At 41.3% G+C, this 16,313-nt stretch overlaps 1 protein-coding gene across 7 annotated transcripts in view; it reads left to right on the top strand.

Annotated features, from left to right (window-relative positions):
* Positions 1–16,313, top strand: part of NIN (ninein) — a 94,870-nt gene that overhangs the window by 65,324 nt on the left and 13,233 nt on the right. For 5 of the 7 annotated variants that reach the window (XM_081147424.1, XM_081147421.1, XM_081147420.1 and 2 more), the window contains 10 exons: positions 63–2,207; positions 3,471–3,596; positions 3,705–3,774; positions 5,292–5,504; positions 6,727–6,840; positions 9,604–9,726; positions 10,424–10,537; positions 11,326–11,472; positions 12,737–12,916; positions 14,505–14,654. In XM_081147424.1, coding sequence (XP_081003550.1) covers positions 63–2,207; positions 3,471–3,596; positions 3,705–3,774; positions 5,292–5,504; positions 6,727–6,840; positions 9,604–9,726; positions 10,424–10,537; positions 11,326–11,472; positions 12,737–12,916; positions 14,505–14,654 — 3,382 coding nt within the window. The remainder of the gene's footprint in view (positions 1–62; positions 2,208–3,470; positions 3,597–3,704; positions 3,775–5,291; positions 5,505–6,726; positions 6,841–9,603; positions 9,727–10,423; positions 10,538–11,325; positions 11,473–12,736; positions 12,917–14,504; positions 14,655–16,313) is intronic. The other 2 variants (XM_081147425.1, XM_081147426.1) reach the window with 1 other exon arrangement.

The raw sequence follows: 16,313 nt of genomic DNA, 5'->3' as shown, positions 1-16,313 counted from the left end.
TTGTTTGTTTGCTTCTGGAGTTGATGTCCGTTTCAGTAATGCTGTATGTTGACCACATTTAGGGAAAAAATGGAAACTGAGTGTAATAGAAGAACCTGTCAGATAGAAGCCCAGTTTCAGGCTGATTGTCAGAAAGTCACTGAGAGATGCGAAAATGCTCTGCAGAGCCTGGAGAGGCACTACCGCCAAGAGCTGAGGGAGCTCCTGGAACAGCAATGCGAGGAGAGGTCTCAGTGGCAGTTTGAGAAGGACGAGCTCACCCAGGAGTGTGCCGAAGCCCAGGAGCAGCTTAAAGAGACTCTCCAGAGGGAGAAAGCAACTTCCCTGGTCTTGACCCAGGAGAGAGAGATGCTGGAGAAAACATACAAAGAACACTTGAATAGCATGGTTGTTGAGAGAGAGCAGCTACTCAACGACCTGAAAGATCTAAGAAATGTGTCGGAAAGTCAGCAAAGCCTACTGTCCAACCAGATACTTGAGCTGAAAAGCAGCCACGAAAGGGAGCTGAAGGACCGTGAGCAGGTCCTGTGCCAGGCAGGCGTCTCGGAGCAGCTGGCCAACCAGCGGCTCGAAAGGCTGGAAAGGGAGCGTGACCAGGAGAGGCAGGAACTGATGGCCAAGCTTCTGGCCATGGAGAGCGTCCACCAAGTGACCTGCGAGAAAGCAGATCGAGACAGGGCCGAGATGAGCACAGAGATCTCCCGGCTTCAGAATCAAATCAAGGAAATGCAGCAGGTGGCGCCTCCTCCCTCCAGGCTGCAGAACGGCTGCCAGGAAGCGGGAGGCGAGGAGGCAGAAGGAAGTGGAGCCATGTCCCTGCTCCAGCAAGGACAGCAGCTGCTGGAAGAGAATGGAGACGTCCTCTTGAGCCTGCAGCGAGCCCACGAACAGGCAGTGAAGGAAAATGTGAAAATGGCCACTGAAATTTCTAGATTGCAGCAGAGGCTGCAAAAATTAGAGCCAGGGTCAGTAATGTCATCTTGTTTAGAGGAGCCAGCTACTGGATTTTTTGGAAATTCTGTGGAACGAACAGAGCCGTTTTTACTGCAAAACCGAATGAAGCAAGTAGAAGGTATAACCAGGCGGCGCATCCTCAGCGACCCGCAAGACGATGAGGTCCGGGACCTGGGAAGCACAGGGACGAGCTCTGTTCAGAGACAGGAGGTCAAGAGAGAGGAGTCTGAAGCGTCAATGGAGAGTTTTTCTGAGCTTGAAAACAGTGAGGAGACCAGGACCGAGACCCGGGACCTGAAGAATCAGATTTGTCAGCTTCAGGAACAGTTAATGACCTTACGTGCAGACTGCGATCGAGCTTCTGAAAAGAAACAGGATCTCCTTTTCGATGTTTCTGTGCTGAAAAAGAAACTAAACGTGCTTGAAAGAATCCCCGAGGCTTCTCCCAAGTATAAATTGCTGTACGAAGATGCCAGCAGAGAAAATGACTGTCTGCAGGAAGAGCTCAGAGTGCTGGAGACACACTACGATGAAGCCCTGGAACACAACAAGGAACTCGCTTCAGAAGTTTTCAGGTTGCAGGACGAGCTGAAGAAAGTGGAAGAAGCGACCGAAACATACCTTAGCCTGGAGAAGAGTTACGACACGGTCAAAAGAGAAAACGAGGAGCTGCGTGTTGTGGTTTTGAGACTTCAAGGCAAGGTCGAGAGGCTGCGGGAAAGGGCGGCGCTGCAGTGTGCCTGCTTCTCCCTGTGGGAGGCGCACTTGGAGAGCCTGGGCGCGCAGCCTGACCAAAGGGCGCTCGGCCCGCATCGGGCCCTGGGAGAGCGCGCGCCCGAGGTCCTGGGTGGGCACCAGGTTATAGAAGAGCGTTACCAGGAAAACCAGTACCTTGAGCAGGAGAGCCCGCAGACCCCGGGCAAAGTAAAGGCCCGTGAAATTGCCTGGCTGCACACAACCATCCGGACTCACGGCGAAAAGCCCGGAGAGCAGGACCGAGTCATCGTGGAGGAAAACGCCACTCTCCTAGGCCTTCACGACAAACATCTTCAGCGTCAGGCCGTGATAGCAGAGTTAGAACTGGAGAAAACAAAGCTGCAGGAGCTCACCAGAAAGCTGAGGGAGAGAGTCACTAATTTAGTTAAGCAGAAAGATGTGCCTTCCCAAGGAGGAAAGGAGGAAGAGCTGAAGGCAACGATGCACGACCTGCAGATCACGTGCAGTGAGATGCAGCAGAAAGTTGAGCTTCTGAGGTAATGTATGTCCTTCTAAACGCACGGAGCCCCACAGAGCGCCTCGCCCGATCTAACTGCTGCTTGCTGCACCTAGAGAAACTAACCTGTAGCCTCCAGAAGAGAGCAGGGCCGTAGCCGCCCCTCTGCTTCTGACACATTAACAAGTAGAGTAACCTTGCCTGGGAGGCATCCCCTTCCTCCGTAGGAAGTCAGTGTCGTTCATTTCGGTGTGAAAGCTCATGAGGGAGAGTGTTTGCTGTCCCACCGCGTGCGTCAGTGTATGTCAAGTCTTTAACTCTTTTCTAGCACTTCATTTGGACGGGTAGATTTTTTTGTCGCTGTTAAATGTTATTTTCCTCATTGTGATGAAACTTGCTATATGAGAATGAGTGCCTTTTGTGTATTATTAACTTGCTTGGTAGATAACTCTCTTTTTATACTAATATAGGATAGATGTGTTTTGTACTTTACAGTTTTTTCCTTATACTACTTGAAGGAACGTGCCGATTTTCTGTAAACAATAGACATCTATCTTAGAATGTGTAATTTTATTGAGGAGCTTTCAGATTCTAAGAAATGTGATTGAAAATAAAGACAAGAATGAAACGACTTGAACCGCCACTCACTTGACTTTAAAAGTTATGATTGCAATAGGTCTTCTAGCAAATTTGGTTTTTAAAAAAACTCATAAAATATTGCATCATGCCTGAAATATCTTAATGATATGAAACAAAATAATTTAATTCTGCATGGTGTTTCCTCTGCTTCAGGTGATTTTCAGTTCTGAAAATCAGAATATAATGAAGTAGGAAACAATCACAAAGTAAACATTTCATGTTTCAGTACAGCCCTTTTATTCACGTAGTGAATTTTCTTTCTCTAGGGACCTTGGGGCCTAAACTAAAGCTAATACAGCTTAGTCATATGGGTTATGTCTGTTGGAAGCAGGTAGGACTTGAGACTGAGATAAATGAAGTTATGTGCGCAAAGCAGTAGGCGCGCACAGGCAGTCAGCCACCCGAGTGGACGTTGGCCTCCATTCTGTCTTCAGTGGCTTAGCGACACTTCCCTAAGGTCCTCCAGTGGAATTCTTACTTCCTGTGAGAAATGAGTCAATATGATACAGTTCGATTTCTAAGAGCAGAGGCTACTAATTCAGACTTCTCGTTTTAACTGGCATGAAGTACTTATTTCATTGGAAATTACTAGAAAGTAGTTTCCAAAGATGCCAGATGACTGCCTTGTGGTAACTACTTTTTGGAAAAAATCTCTGTACTTCAGATATGAATCTGAGAAGCTTCAAGAGGAAAATTCTATTTTGAGAAATGAAATTACTAGTCTAAACGAAGAAGACAGCATTTCTGACCTGCAATTGGAGGCATTAAATGGATCTCAGGAAGAAATGCGGTAAGACATATACTTAAATTTTCTTAAGGCATTTTTGCAAGGACTAAAACTATTTTACCTCAACTTTTAAAGCTTAACGCTTAAGTTATGTTTTCATTGTCCCTTTAGGCAAAATATAGAAACTGTAAAACAGGAAAAAGCCGAAGTTCAGAAGATAGTTGAAAATTTAAAGAAACAGGTAAGGAGATCCTTAATATTTCCCAGTGTTTCTGGAGTCTGAAATTTTCTTTTTTATTTGAAATTTACAGGTTTATAGGACATGCTTTTGGAATAACATTAGTTAGTGGTGGTAAGGTTGTAAATTTAGAGATTCAAAATGGAAACTCACCTCATGCTGACTCTAAACTAAGGTTTCTATTTTTTGTCAATAGGTGAATTTTTTGTAACTAGAAACTAAGTTTCTATTTTTTGTGGGTATAATAATGTATTATTATTTCTTGACTCTGTGTGAGTGCTTGATAAAAACTTTATAATAAGTGGGAATGGGGAGGTGATACCTTTAAACAAACCTAAGTAATACTAGCTCCATTCTTCATACAGTTTCAGCTGTTAGCGCCTTCCTCTTTTCTCACTGTGATTAAAAGCAGAAAATTTCACAGATATAGAATGCCAGTTTATCAGTATATCTTTTTCACAGAATTATGACTTATTCAGATAACTTGTGCCATTCAATGCCAATTTGTACAATCTCACAATATGCCATTGGGTAGAGGAAGGCCATTTAAAAATCTGTCTGAAACAGTAAAAAGGCAGGAACATCCTGGGAAAAGAGTGGACAAGGCATTGACATCCACAGTGTATTTTGTACACATACAAACAAATGGCAGAATCCAGTTGAAAAATGAATAGTTGATGTGAGTGGTCAAGTCACAGAAACAAAAGAATATATTAAGTAAAAAGACGGTTAGCCTCACTAGTGATGAGGGAAGTGCAGATTAAATAACTTTTTCACTTGTCAGATTTGCAAAAATTGAAGAGTGGTATCACCAGTATAAAAGAGGTGGTGGGGAGATGAAGGTGCTCATACCTTGTTGATAGGACTGTAAGTTGGTGGGCCTGTGAGGAAGGCATTTGGGGGATATCCGTAAAAATAGTAATGCATATGCTTGCCTTCTAAGCCAGCAGCCCAACTTCTAAAAAAAAATGACCCTAAATACAAAATGCTACCATGTGTAAATGAATTTTCCAAAGGATTGTTTTGTTCCTTCATAATTAAAACTTAATGCATTATGTAATGTCTTGATCCTTGGAAAATGTGACAGCCACTAAAAAATATAGCATATGGTGGTTTCTAAATGCATTGACTTGGAAGATAGGCGCCTGTAAGATATGTTAAGTGGGGAAAAACAGGCTGTCCAAACATCTGAAAGGATTCCAATTTTTGTTACAAAGAAGAAAAAAAATCTCTGTGTGTATATGGGTTTTGTATATGCATAGAAAACAACCTGGAGGGTTATATACGTATCCAGCTGTGAACAGTGGCTACCCATGTGGCCTGGGTTGGACTGAGTGCCTGTCACTTCTTCATACACGTCTGAACTGACCAGATTTGTAACAATTACTCTATATTATTTCTGTTATTAAGTGTGTATGTGTAACTTTACGTAGTCAGGAAAAAACCAATTAGTCTCTAAATCTGTTTTTTTAGCAGAAGTAGGGTAACTAGTTTTTAAAACCTATTTCAATTTTAATTAGATTTCAGAATTAAAAACCAAAAACCAACAGTTGGATTTGGAAAATACGGAACTTAGCCAAAAGAACTCTGAAAATCAGAAAGAACTGCAAGAACTTAATCAACGGCTGGCAGAAGTGCTATGCCAGAAGGAGGAGCCAGGACCCAGCACGGCCGAGGAACGGGAAGGAGAAAAGTCGAATCTGAAAGAGGAGCTGGAACACTGTAAAGCGCAGGTATGGTCTGCAGCCACCGGGCAGCCTTTTGGAGGAAATCCCAACATAAAAGAAATGCTTGTATTAAATTTCTTGTACATAAAGTCTTAATAAAACAGGGTGAGCTGACTAATGATTCTCTCTTAGCATTGATGTTTCCAGCTCTCCCTCTTCCTTCCTCTCTCTCTAAAATGAATAAAAGCATATATAAAAATAATAATAATAAATACATTATTCTGCATAGGGGGGAAAAAACAACAACAGTGTGGTACTAGCTTATGAATAGACAGAGATATGGATGTGTGTTCATGGATGGAGTGCTCAGATCTTGGTTTCTAAACACCTTTCTCCTATGAGAGGAACCAGGGCTCCTTGGAAAAATGATTGATTCCAAGGCTGAGACAAGGAAAATTCAAGATAAGCCTGGAATATTTCATGGTGCCAGAAAGGAAAACAAAGCCCAATAAAAGATGGGGCATGTTAGAAGGACACACACGGCCCAACCTGAAGGAGGTTGGGCCCCGTGTTCTTGGCCAAAGGTGGAATGATTTCATCAACAAAATAAATAACCATCGTATAACATCAAATAAGTATAAACATAGGATAAAATAAATATCTATAGGTCCACACCAATATAAAAAACTGAGTAAGTAAATGAAGGGGGAGAAACACTGTCTTCCTTACAGTAGAATTCCAATTAATAAATGCAGAAAGAAAGAAATAGAAAATCATTATAAGGCAAACACCAGGGTAGTAATTATTGTAGACAAAATCCAGTGATAGACACTAAACTTAATAAGCAAAAAGTTTAAGAAGAAACACGATTTGCATAGCCTAAAAGTATGTCCCCCCAAGAGAAAGAGAGTAACTGTACAGTGGAGAAACCTGCAAAAACTACCTTAGAAGTCATGTTCATGTCATTTAAGAGGAGGGTCTTTTAAAAGAGTTTTAGTTAGCTCGGTTGCGGACAGGCTGAATGGTCATAAAGCTGCGTCACCGGCGCTCGCTCTCTTCCGAGGCACACCCCTGCCTCTCCTCCCTCTCCCGGCCTGCAAGCACCAAGGGCCCTTCTGCTACCTCTGTGGCTTTCTAAATAAACTTTCCCATATTTAAAAACAAACAAAAACCACTGTGTCATTGAATTTGTGCTGGTGTGTCCTTAATGCTGCCTTCTGTGACCCTAGTATGTGTCCCTAGGCTAAATGCACATGTATATTGTTTGACTTTTTGGTTTTTTTCCTAGTCTTCCACTTTAGTGTCTTCTCTGGAAGCAGAACTTTCTGAAGTTAAAATACAGACTCATATTGTGGAACAGGAAAACTTCCTTCTCAAAGACGAACTGGAGAAAATGAAACAAGTAAGAGTGTATGCTGCTTAGGAGAGGTCCGGGGAAAGGGGCTTGTAGAACATTAGGTACTGATGGTCTGGCTTTTCTGGCCACCAAGTGTCCCTTCTACTGAATCCTGTCAACTAGATTATCGCTTAGTGAAGTTGAGGACTTGCAATATAAGTCTACGTAGAAGGGCTTTTATTGCTAATTCTCTAAATGTTGTTCTAGGTTGTAACTTATATATGTTATAGACGGAAGTCCTTTTGCTATAAATGATCACAACCACTTCAGTTTAAGAAATTTGGTATTGTACTTTCTCCAAACCAGGTGAAAAACTAATATGTTTGTCTAAAAAGAAGGTAACCTTTTCCTTATAACTTTAATAACTGTTCACCCAGATTCGTGAGACACAGCTGGTCCTTCTTGTTTGTTTTCCTTACGGCCGGTATGAGGCATCTATCTTAGGCGCAAGGGTAAATTCTAGAGTATTATCAGGGATGCTATCTCACGAATTTCGCTTTCAGAGCCTCTTTCAAAGTTTCAAAGACTTAATTTTAAGTATAAAAAAGGGTTCACCTTAAAGTTCTATCCTGGACATTGTCCTATTTTATTCTTTATTCTGAGTTTTTCCGTGAGTACAGGAATCTTTCTGTTTGAGCAGTCCTGATTTATAATAGGAGAACTTGATTGGTCCATTTTACTTCATTTGCTTCACTAAAGGATAACTTTAATATTATGACCTCCTTAGATTATAAAATTCTCTCTGTGTCTGTCCAGTCTATGCGCATAAAGGCGTCCCTCCCTGACTGCTGAAATATTGAGTCTCTACCGCCAAATGCTGTGTTTGTGTTGACTCTGATTGACTCCTGTCAGTCCTATTTCCTAACAGCATCATGAGGTTGTCAGGGACTCTGTCTCTCACAATGCCTAGTGCAGTGCCGGTGCCTAGTGGGCGCTTCGGTAGAACCTGTCCAAGTCAGATGCCCCTGTGCGTAGCGTCTCTCTTCTGCCCTAACAGAAGCTGCCTGTCCCTATGAACACTGCAGAAGTTAAAACTCACAGGCCCCTCTCTGGTGGCTGAGCATGCCAGCGCGGCCGTCGCCACCTTCGTCCCAGGTAGCTTGGGCACACTTCTTTCTCTCCTTCACCTTTTGAAAGTCTGCCTGCCGTTCGACCTCCGAGGTGGCAGTGACGGCTTCCAGGTCCAGAGCATGGGCGACGTGTGCTTTGGGACTTTGTTAAGCTAGAGAGCAGAAGGAAAGGAGCAGACGTGGGAGCATAATAGCACGATGAGGACATCATTCAGCACGTTTTTATTGCAGATTTTTTACAGAGGCATTGATATAAACGGGGAGATGGGAAAACTGTGAGCCCTGTCTGCCTTTGGCAGGAAGTTCTGTGGCACTCTTTCGGGTGACAAGAGTGGAATGTGTCAGCCCATTGTTGGCTGCCACACAGCTGGGACCTAGAAAGCATAGGTGCCTTATATGATATAATGACTCCTCATTCACAAAACACTTTTATTATCTGTTGCACTGAGAAGAAACATGAACGGCACCGGAAGCCACATGCCCATTTGTCGACACCTAAAATGACAACAGGCTCTGTGCGGGTCTGGGGTTGGGGAGGCAAGGTGGTGGGTAAAGGAGAGAGGTCCTTCATTAAACCAGTGCCCAGGTACTTTAAAATACATGTTCCTCCAGCCTTCTGACTTGTTTAGATTTGTAAGGTATGCCCGATTTGTTGCCAGTTGAAGGCAAGATCCTACCCTTAAAGGCTATTTTGTCATACTATTATTAAGCTAAATGTAAAAGAACTTAAGGTAGGAAGTAGAAAGATGGCCATAAAATCATGATGATAACAAAGAACTGAACATTGGAAAGTCAAGTGAAGTGGAGGAAAATGAAAAATGTATGAACTGTGGAAAGAGTTAAGAAGTGTAAGAAACAACCAGTCTCTTTAAAGCAGTGTGTGTGGGGGGGGTGCTCCCCACCCTGGGGCATTTAGCAATGTCTGGGGACGTTTTTTGGTTTGTGTAACTTGTGTGTGGGGAAGGGGGAGGGACACTACTGGAATCTAATTGGTAAAGCCAGACATGCGGTTCACCACCCTACAGTGCACAGGACAGACCCCACAACAAAGAATTATCTGGCCCGAAATGTCAGTAGTGCTAAGGTTGATGCTGAAAAGAAACAAAAAAAGTCTGGTTTGTCCTGGTTCCATGAAGTGGAGAGGAGGAAGCCAGTGTTCACACCAGCAACATTTTACTAAGCAAGTCAATTTGGATATCTTCCAAAGGAAAGGGTACATGGAACAAGCTCAGAAATAATGTTTTTTCTTTAAACTTGCCCTTGTGTTAATACATTGTACTTGGTTCATACCAGTTCTATAGTCTTGACAGATTTTTTTTAAAAGATTTTTTTTTTTTTTAGTTAAAGCACAAGGAAAATGTATTGGGCTATATGTACACAAGTTAAATTGATGGCGGGATGTCAGTTTGTTATTTATTTTACCCTGAAAGTAAAACAGAAAGCTAGGACCATTATTTATCAATGTCTGTCTGGTTGAGTCTATCTGAGCAGACATTTCAACAGTCGATTGGAGAATGGAGAGAAACTAGCGGGAACATTTTGTTAAAGTTAATTATAGTCCCCGAGAGTTTATACGTCTTCTGAAATATCTACAGTTAGGGAAATAACAGCAGTCATGAAAATGCCCTGTTTATAAATACCTTTTTATAAATATAGGCATGAGATGTGATGGGAGGGCTCGTTTGTTTATCTCTTACAGCTGCACAGATGTCCCGATCTCTCAGACTTCCAGCAAAAAATTTCTAGTGTTCTAAGCTACAGTGAAAAACTGCTGAAAGAAAAGGAAGCTCTAAGTGAAGAATTAAATAGCTGCGTTGATAAGGTAGTGAAAGTATGACTTTTTACCACTGCTGTACACTGTGTGCCTTAATGAGCATTTCTCTCTGCATTTGGCACATGGGCCTGATTATTCCAGAGGCTCCTGGAACAGCATTTCAGCTGGCATTTTGCGACCTTAGAGCTCCCAAAGCCATGATTTCACCAGGAGTCTAAAGTAGCTGTCTAATCACATTGTTAAATATGGTAATACAAAGTTTGTCTCATTTTAATATGTAGCCATGCTACTTCATATATAATATTATTTAAGTATATCACTCCCTACTTATATATAAAGTAAATAATATTTGTTGTTTTTAATAATCTGAGGTCTATTACATAGACTTTTTTTTTTCTATTGTGTTTTCCCTAGCAAATCCAAAACACTGCTTTTGTCCCACCTGCCTTACTAGGTGATCTGTATTTTCCTATTATGGTATACTCTTGAGATTTCTCATTGCCTCCCAGTCCACCATCTCTAACCCACAAAATATGAGGCAATGAGAAAGAAAAATGGAAATCCCCAGAGAGAAGAGACTCCTCAAAATCAAAGGGAGAAAAGGGAGTCAGGAGAACTTCTGCCTTGCTCTGCTCCCCCCATAAATACATGGTACTTGATCTTTTTAACATAAGTGGAGGCCTGTAAATTGAGACTAGATCTATTTGAAAAATGCCCTGCACCCTCTTTTCTTTCCCTGAATCAGTTGGCGAAGTCAAGTCTTCTAGAGCACAGAATAGCTGCTATGAAGCAAGAACAGAAGTCTTGGGAACACCAGAGTGAAAGCTTGAAGTTGCAGCTGGCGGCTTCACAGGAAAAGGTACGTGGACGATTCTTGTTTCATCGGCACAGTTAATATTTCCCTGTGTCTTCCAGCAGAACCCCCAGTGGAAAGAATGTTCCGGACGGAAGTGGCCAAGGGGGCTCAGAATGATTTAGTTTGACTAATATTTGATATAATGCTTATAGTGTAGTGAAATAATTTGAGTATTTCCTCTCCAAGTTCATTTCTATGAGGTTATCTCATCATTATGAGATTACTTCTTTATGAAAGCTAAGGATAGTGTGTAAAAATGACTGCTTGTTCGTAATTTAGAAATGACATTTCTAAGGCAGGTTCATGCCCTATTATAAAGATCTGCATCAACATTCCTTTTACCAGTTTAGTATTTTTTAATTGAAATAATTGAGATGTTAGCATAGACTAGGGTTCTACCAGGATAAATTTTTGTTTTCAACTAAGAGATCCTTTATAAACCAACACCACAGGCTAAAACATAATTTCTATAAAATTAGGCGAAACCATCTTTTGTGATGGCAGTTGGTACTTATTGGTTCTGTAAGATATCACTTGGTAATAGGCCAGATGACTGTGTCAGCAATACCTTGCTCCAGGCATAGTTCATCACTGTCGTAAATATAATTTAACATCCTTTAAATATACATAATAGAACGGGCTTCCACAGAGCTACTGTGAAGAGCTGGATATAACAAGTAGAAACATAAGGGACCTTGGCATTATCTTGTCCTAGCTCATTCATACCTGGACATGCTATAGGTGAGGCACAAGGATTTGGGTCAGAGTGTAAGACTGTTCTCCTGATGCAGGTTCAGAGTTTAGAGGACACACTGCAGAATGTAAACCTGCAAATGTCCCGGATTAAATCCGACCTACGAGCGACTCAGCAGGAAAAGGAGGGTTTGAAACAAGAAGTGATGTCTTTACAGAAGCAGCTTCAGAATGCTGGTGACAAGGTAATTTCCTTTTTAATTGAGGTGTAACTTTATACAGTAAAGTGTACACATTTTAAGTATATAACTTGATTATAGACATGTATATGTAAAATGTGATATTTTGCATACCTCCGTGTGTGTGTGTGTGTGTGTAACCACCACCTAGTTGAAAATACAGAACATTTCCAGCACCCAGCAGGCTCTCTTCTGTCCTCTCCAGCTGATAACCCCAAGGGAACCACTGTTCCGTCTGCACCATAGATTACGGACTCTTGTTTCTGAACTTTATATAAATAGAACCATAGTGACAAGTTAACTTTTTGTAGTATGCAAGTCAAAAGACCATGACTACATTGTTTTGTTGTAAAACTAAAATATTTTGATGTTCTAGAGAGTGTGTCTCATTTTAATATCACAATGCTGCTTCATCTGTGCACAAATAACTTAAGAACAAACAGTGTTAGGGGCATCAGCCTCAGGCAGATGTTGAGATTTTGTCCTAGCATAAAAGTGGGCATTAATTCAGTTACTTTTTCTCATGATGATAATTTTCGATTGTGATTTTTTTTTAAAAAAAATAGTTGTTTCCATTTAAAAAAATTACTTCTGAACTGACATTTTTCTCAGAATGAGATGGTACTTTTTTTTCTTTTTCATGTTTTGACTTAAAAGGCTTATCTAGTTGTGTTACCTTTTTTGTTTTTTAAAGCATTTTTCAGGATCCAAAAAATCACTTCGGTAGCTTAATGTGTATTTCTCTGTTCAGGCCTCAATTACATGAACATTATGTGCTTTGGAAGCTAAAGAAGGATATGATTGCATATGTGAAAATGAAAGTAGAGTTGAGCTTGTGAAAGCTTTCAAGTTAGCACTGCATTTCCATGGTGCCTCTGTGCCCTCTGTTAACCAGAAGAGCAGTTACCTGGGTTCAAAGCATAACTTCATAAGAATGGGGAAGTTTTTAAGGCCACCAGTTTCTATGTACTTGTGTCCTATATGGAACTGGAACTTGCTGTACGGTCACCTTTGCTAGTAGACTTGATGGGGTTATTTTGCCAAAGACCATTTTAAACAGAGTGTTTATACTCCTTTTTTTTTTTTTTTTAAATCAAGCCCCAATAACATTGTTTTTTTATATCTGTATATACATTTACTCACTCCCATTAGAACGCAAAGGTAAAGGTTGAAAGGTTCTTAACTAAGAATTGCTGTCATTAGGTAAACACAACACTCAAAACAGAAATCAGCTTGTTTTTAAGGCTTAACTGTGCCATTGTCTCTTAAGAACTGGGCCCCAGAAGTAGCCACCCCGCCGTCAGGATTCCAGAACCAGCAGCCACGGCTGTCTTGGGACAAGTTGGATCATCTGAGGAATGAGGAACAGCAGCTGCTTTGGCAAGAGAACGAGAGACTCCAGACTGTGGTGCAGAGCACCAAGGCGGAGCTCGCACACTCCCGGGAGAAGGTACCTCGAAAAGCTGCCCACGGTGGCGATGTTTGGAAATGCTTACTGTGATGTGAAAATGAGTGTTTGATATCATTGAAATAGTTCTCAGGTATGGAATTGAGTATTCTGTTAAAGCAGACTTATTTTCAGGATGTATAATCTATCATTTACTTTCATTTAATTTTGTCCTGGTATATTTTTCATTTTGTAAAAGCAGTTCAGTATAAGAATCTGTGATTTAAATCCTCGGATCTAAAATAGAGACTCATAGAAGTTGTTAACCATATTTTCCTCTTCAAATAGGCTAGCCACCAAGACTAGTAGCACAAAAATGGCACAGCGAGACTCAGATCTTGTTGGTCTAACTCCTTGTAAGAGAAAAGGTGCCCCTTTAAAAAAATTTTATTTATTTATTTAAATCCTTACCAGAGGATATGTTTGGGTGGGGAGAGACAGGGATCAGTTGCCTCCCATATGCTCCCCAACTGGGGATCAAACCTGCAACCTAGGTGTGTGCACTGACCAGGAATCGAACCCAAAACCTTTTGGTGTACTGGGCAATGCTCCAACCAACTGAGCCACCCGGCCAGGGCAAAGGTGCCCCTTTTTAAAGGTTATTTCAAGGTTTAGAGGTTAGAATGGTCTTTAAAAAATAGAATTAAACTTTCAAGTTTAGAATGGTCTTCAAAGGTTAGAATGGCCTTTTTTTCTTTTTTAATGTTTAAATCAGCTTTATTAATTGTCATGCCAAATTGGAAAGAATCCAAATATCCTTCACCTGGTACATGGATAAACAAGCTGTAGCACATCCACACAATGAAATACTATTCAGCAATGAAAAGGAATAAACACCTGTATACACAACAGCATAACTGAACCTCACATGCATTTTTAATTGAATTTATTGGGATGACATTGGTTAATAAAATTATGTAGTTTTCAGGAGTATAATTCTATAATATATCATCTGTCTATTGTGTTGTGTGTTCATCACCCCAAGGCAAGTCTCCTTCCATCATTCTTTACCTCTAGTAAGTAGTGAACCAATCATGTTTAACCTTTACTTAACACCTCTTTCAAGGAAGAACTCTCTGAAGAGCCACAGATTTTTATTTTACAACATCTACTGTGTGCCAGAAACTGCTATCACTGAAGCTGCGGTGTTGAACAAGATAGACAGGGTCACTGTCCACATGGAACTTAGTTGATAGAAATATATTGTTTCAGGTGTGAACAGTCCAGTACAAAGTGGGCGACCATCTAATTTACTCCCAAAAAGTCACACCCGTGTCAGAGCAAAAGTGCCTCGGACAGTGTCTGTTTTCTTGACTCTCCATGGTTTAGTAGAGCCAGAAGTCCCCTCTTTCCCTACCTGTTCCTTATAGTGTTGGGTTTTTAGAGCCAGTCAGACTAAAAAGAGATTTATGTAGAAAGGATCTTTTGAAATACAAAAAAGTAGGCTTCAAAAATTAGCCGCCTTGACTGAAAAAGTGTGTTTAATACAGTAATACCCAAGTGCTAAATAAAAACTTTCCTTATGTTTGTCGTCTGTTTTTCCTGGCTGGGCGATTGTATTAGCATTTCTTCCTCTTACATTTGTTCTTAGGTCCGTCATCTGGAATCCAGCCTTCTCCCCCTCAAACACCAAAAACATGTAAACACATCAGGTACTGTGAAGCCCACAGAGCAGGAGAAGCTGAGCTTAAAAAGAGAGTGTGAACAGTTGCAAAAGGAAAGATCTCCTGCAAATAGGAAGGTGAGTTTTTAAGAGCTTATACCACGTGTCTATGTTCTGACTAGGATGCGTCCGTCCCTAAGTGTGTTTCTTCTCCTGTGTGCTTCCAAGGAAATGACTAAGGTGGCATATTTTTGTTCTTCCTTTTGTCTGTGCTCTTGTAATCTTGTCAAAACAGTATACTTTTTTGATTGAGTGATGGTTGAAAAGGAGCTGTTAACTTGATGCTTTCATAAAGAAGACAGCTAATCATTACTAGTATTACAAAGCCTTTATAAGTCAGTAAAGTCTGCATAGCCCGAATATTAGGAACATCTTAAGGCCTCTGTGCTCTATTGCTGGGTAACAAATTAAAACACTACACTTGTTTTACAGTTTCTGTGGGTCAGGATTTCAGAAGCAGCTTAGCTGAGTGCTTCTGGCTGAGTCTCTGGGGTCGCGTCCGCGTATCAGCCGGGGCTGTCCTCACCTGAGGGCGTCGCTGGGAGGGAGGATCCGCTTCCAGGCTCATTCACATCAGTTAGGAGGAGGCTTCTTTCCCGGCTCACTGACTGCCCGAGGCCTCGGCTCCTACCGCCGGGGCCTTTTCTCAGGACTTGGCAGCGAGTGATGAGAGATCCCAGAACGCCAGCCCGGACGCTGCAGTACCTTTTATAAGCTAATCCCAGAAATGACAGGCCATTAGTTCTGCTGTATTCCGTTGGTCACACAGACTAACCCTGGTAGCGTATGGGAGGGCTCCGCGCAAGGGTGTGAAGACCAGGAGGTGGCGATCACTGGGGACCGTGTTGGAGGCTGGCTGCCACACGGTTAAACCTCTGGAACACAGTGCAGTTCTTCGTTCCATGAGGTTGAGAGTTCTAGACCAGTGTTACGCTAGGAGTTCTTGTTGCTGCTTGTTTTTCTTTCTTTTTCTAAACTAAAACTCACAGTTTTCACTGTTACCTTCTTCTTCTGAAACTTACGGTTTAAAAATCTGGCGAGAATGATGATCATTTACTTTGTTACAAAAATTGGTAATTGGGGTAGTGAACACACAATACAGTGTGCAGATGATGGGCTGTAGAACTGTGCACCTGAAGCCTGTATAATTTTGTTAACCAGTGTCACCCCAATAAATTCAATTAAAAGGGGGGGGGACAAGGTAGGTTAATCCTGTTAAAGAATTTAATTTTAGAAAAATTTGTTTTAAATTTGTGAAAGTTATGATGACAGTTGGCAGTAAGAACACTGGATGTGCTCTAAAGCTGAAATGTCATTTAATTTTAGGCACATTCAAATCAACTTTTCAAGAAAGACAGTGGGTTTCATTCAGCTGCTCACTAAGGGAAAACTCTAATGATAGGTTTTAACATAACAATGAATTTAAATGTACCTTGAGAGATTACACTTTTTTTTAAAAAATATATCTTTATTGATTTCAAAGAGAAGAAGGGAGAGGGAGAGAGAGTTGAAACATCAGTGATGAGAGAGTCATTGATTGGCTGCCTCCTACGAGCCCACAACCCAGGCATGTGCCCTGACTGATAATCGAACCTCCATCTCCTGGATCCTAGGTCGATGCTCAACCGCTGAACCACACCAGCCGGGCAAGATTACACTCGTTTTAACAACTCTTGTTACTATCTTCATCTGTTTTGGTAGAAGCAAAAATCAACATTTTTGTCATATGTTTATGAC

Source organism: Miniopterus schreibersii (genome assembly GCF_964146895.1).
Source record: "Miniopterus schreibersii genome assembly, chromosome: 1".
NCBI lineage: Eukaryota > Metazoa > Chordata > Mammalia > Chiroptera > Miniopteridae > Miniopterus > Miniopterus schreibersii.
The sequence above is the reverse complement of the archived record's forward strand: the minus strand, read 5'-3'. Positions and strand labels throughout refer to the sequence as shown.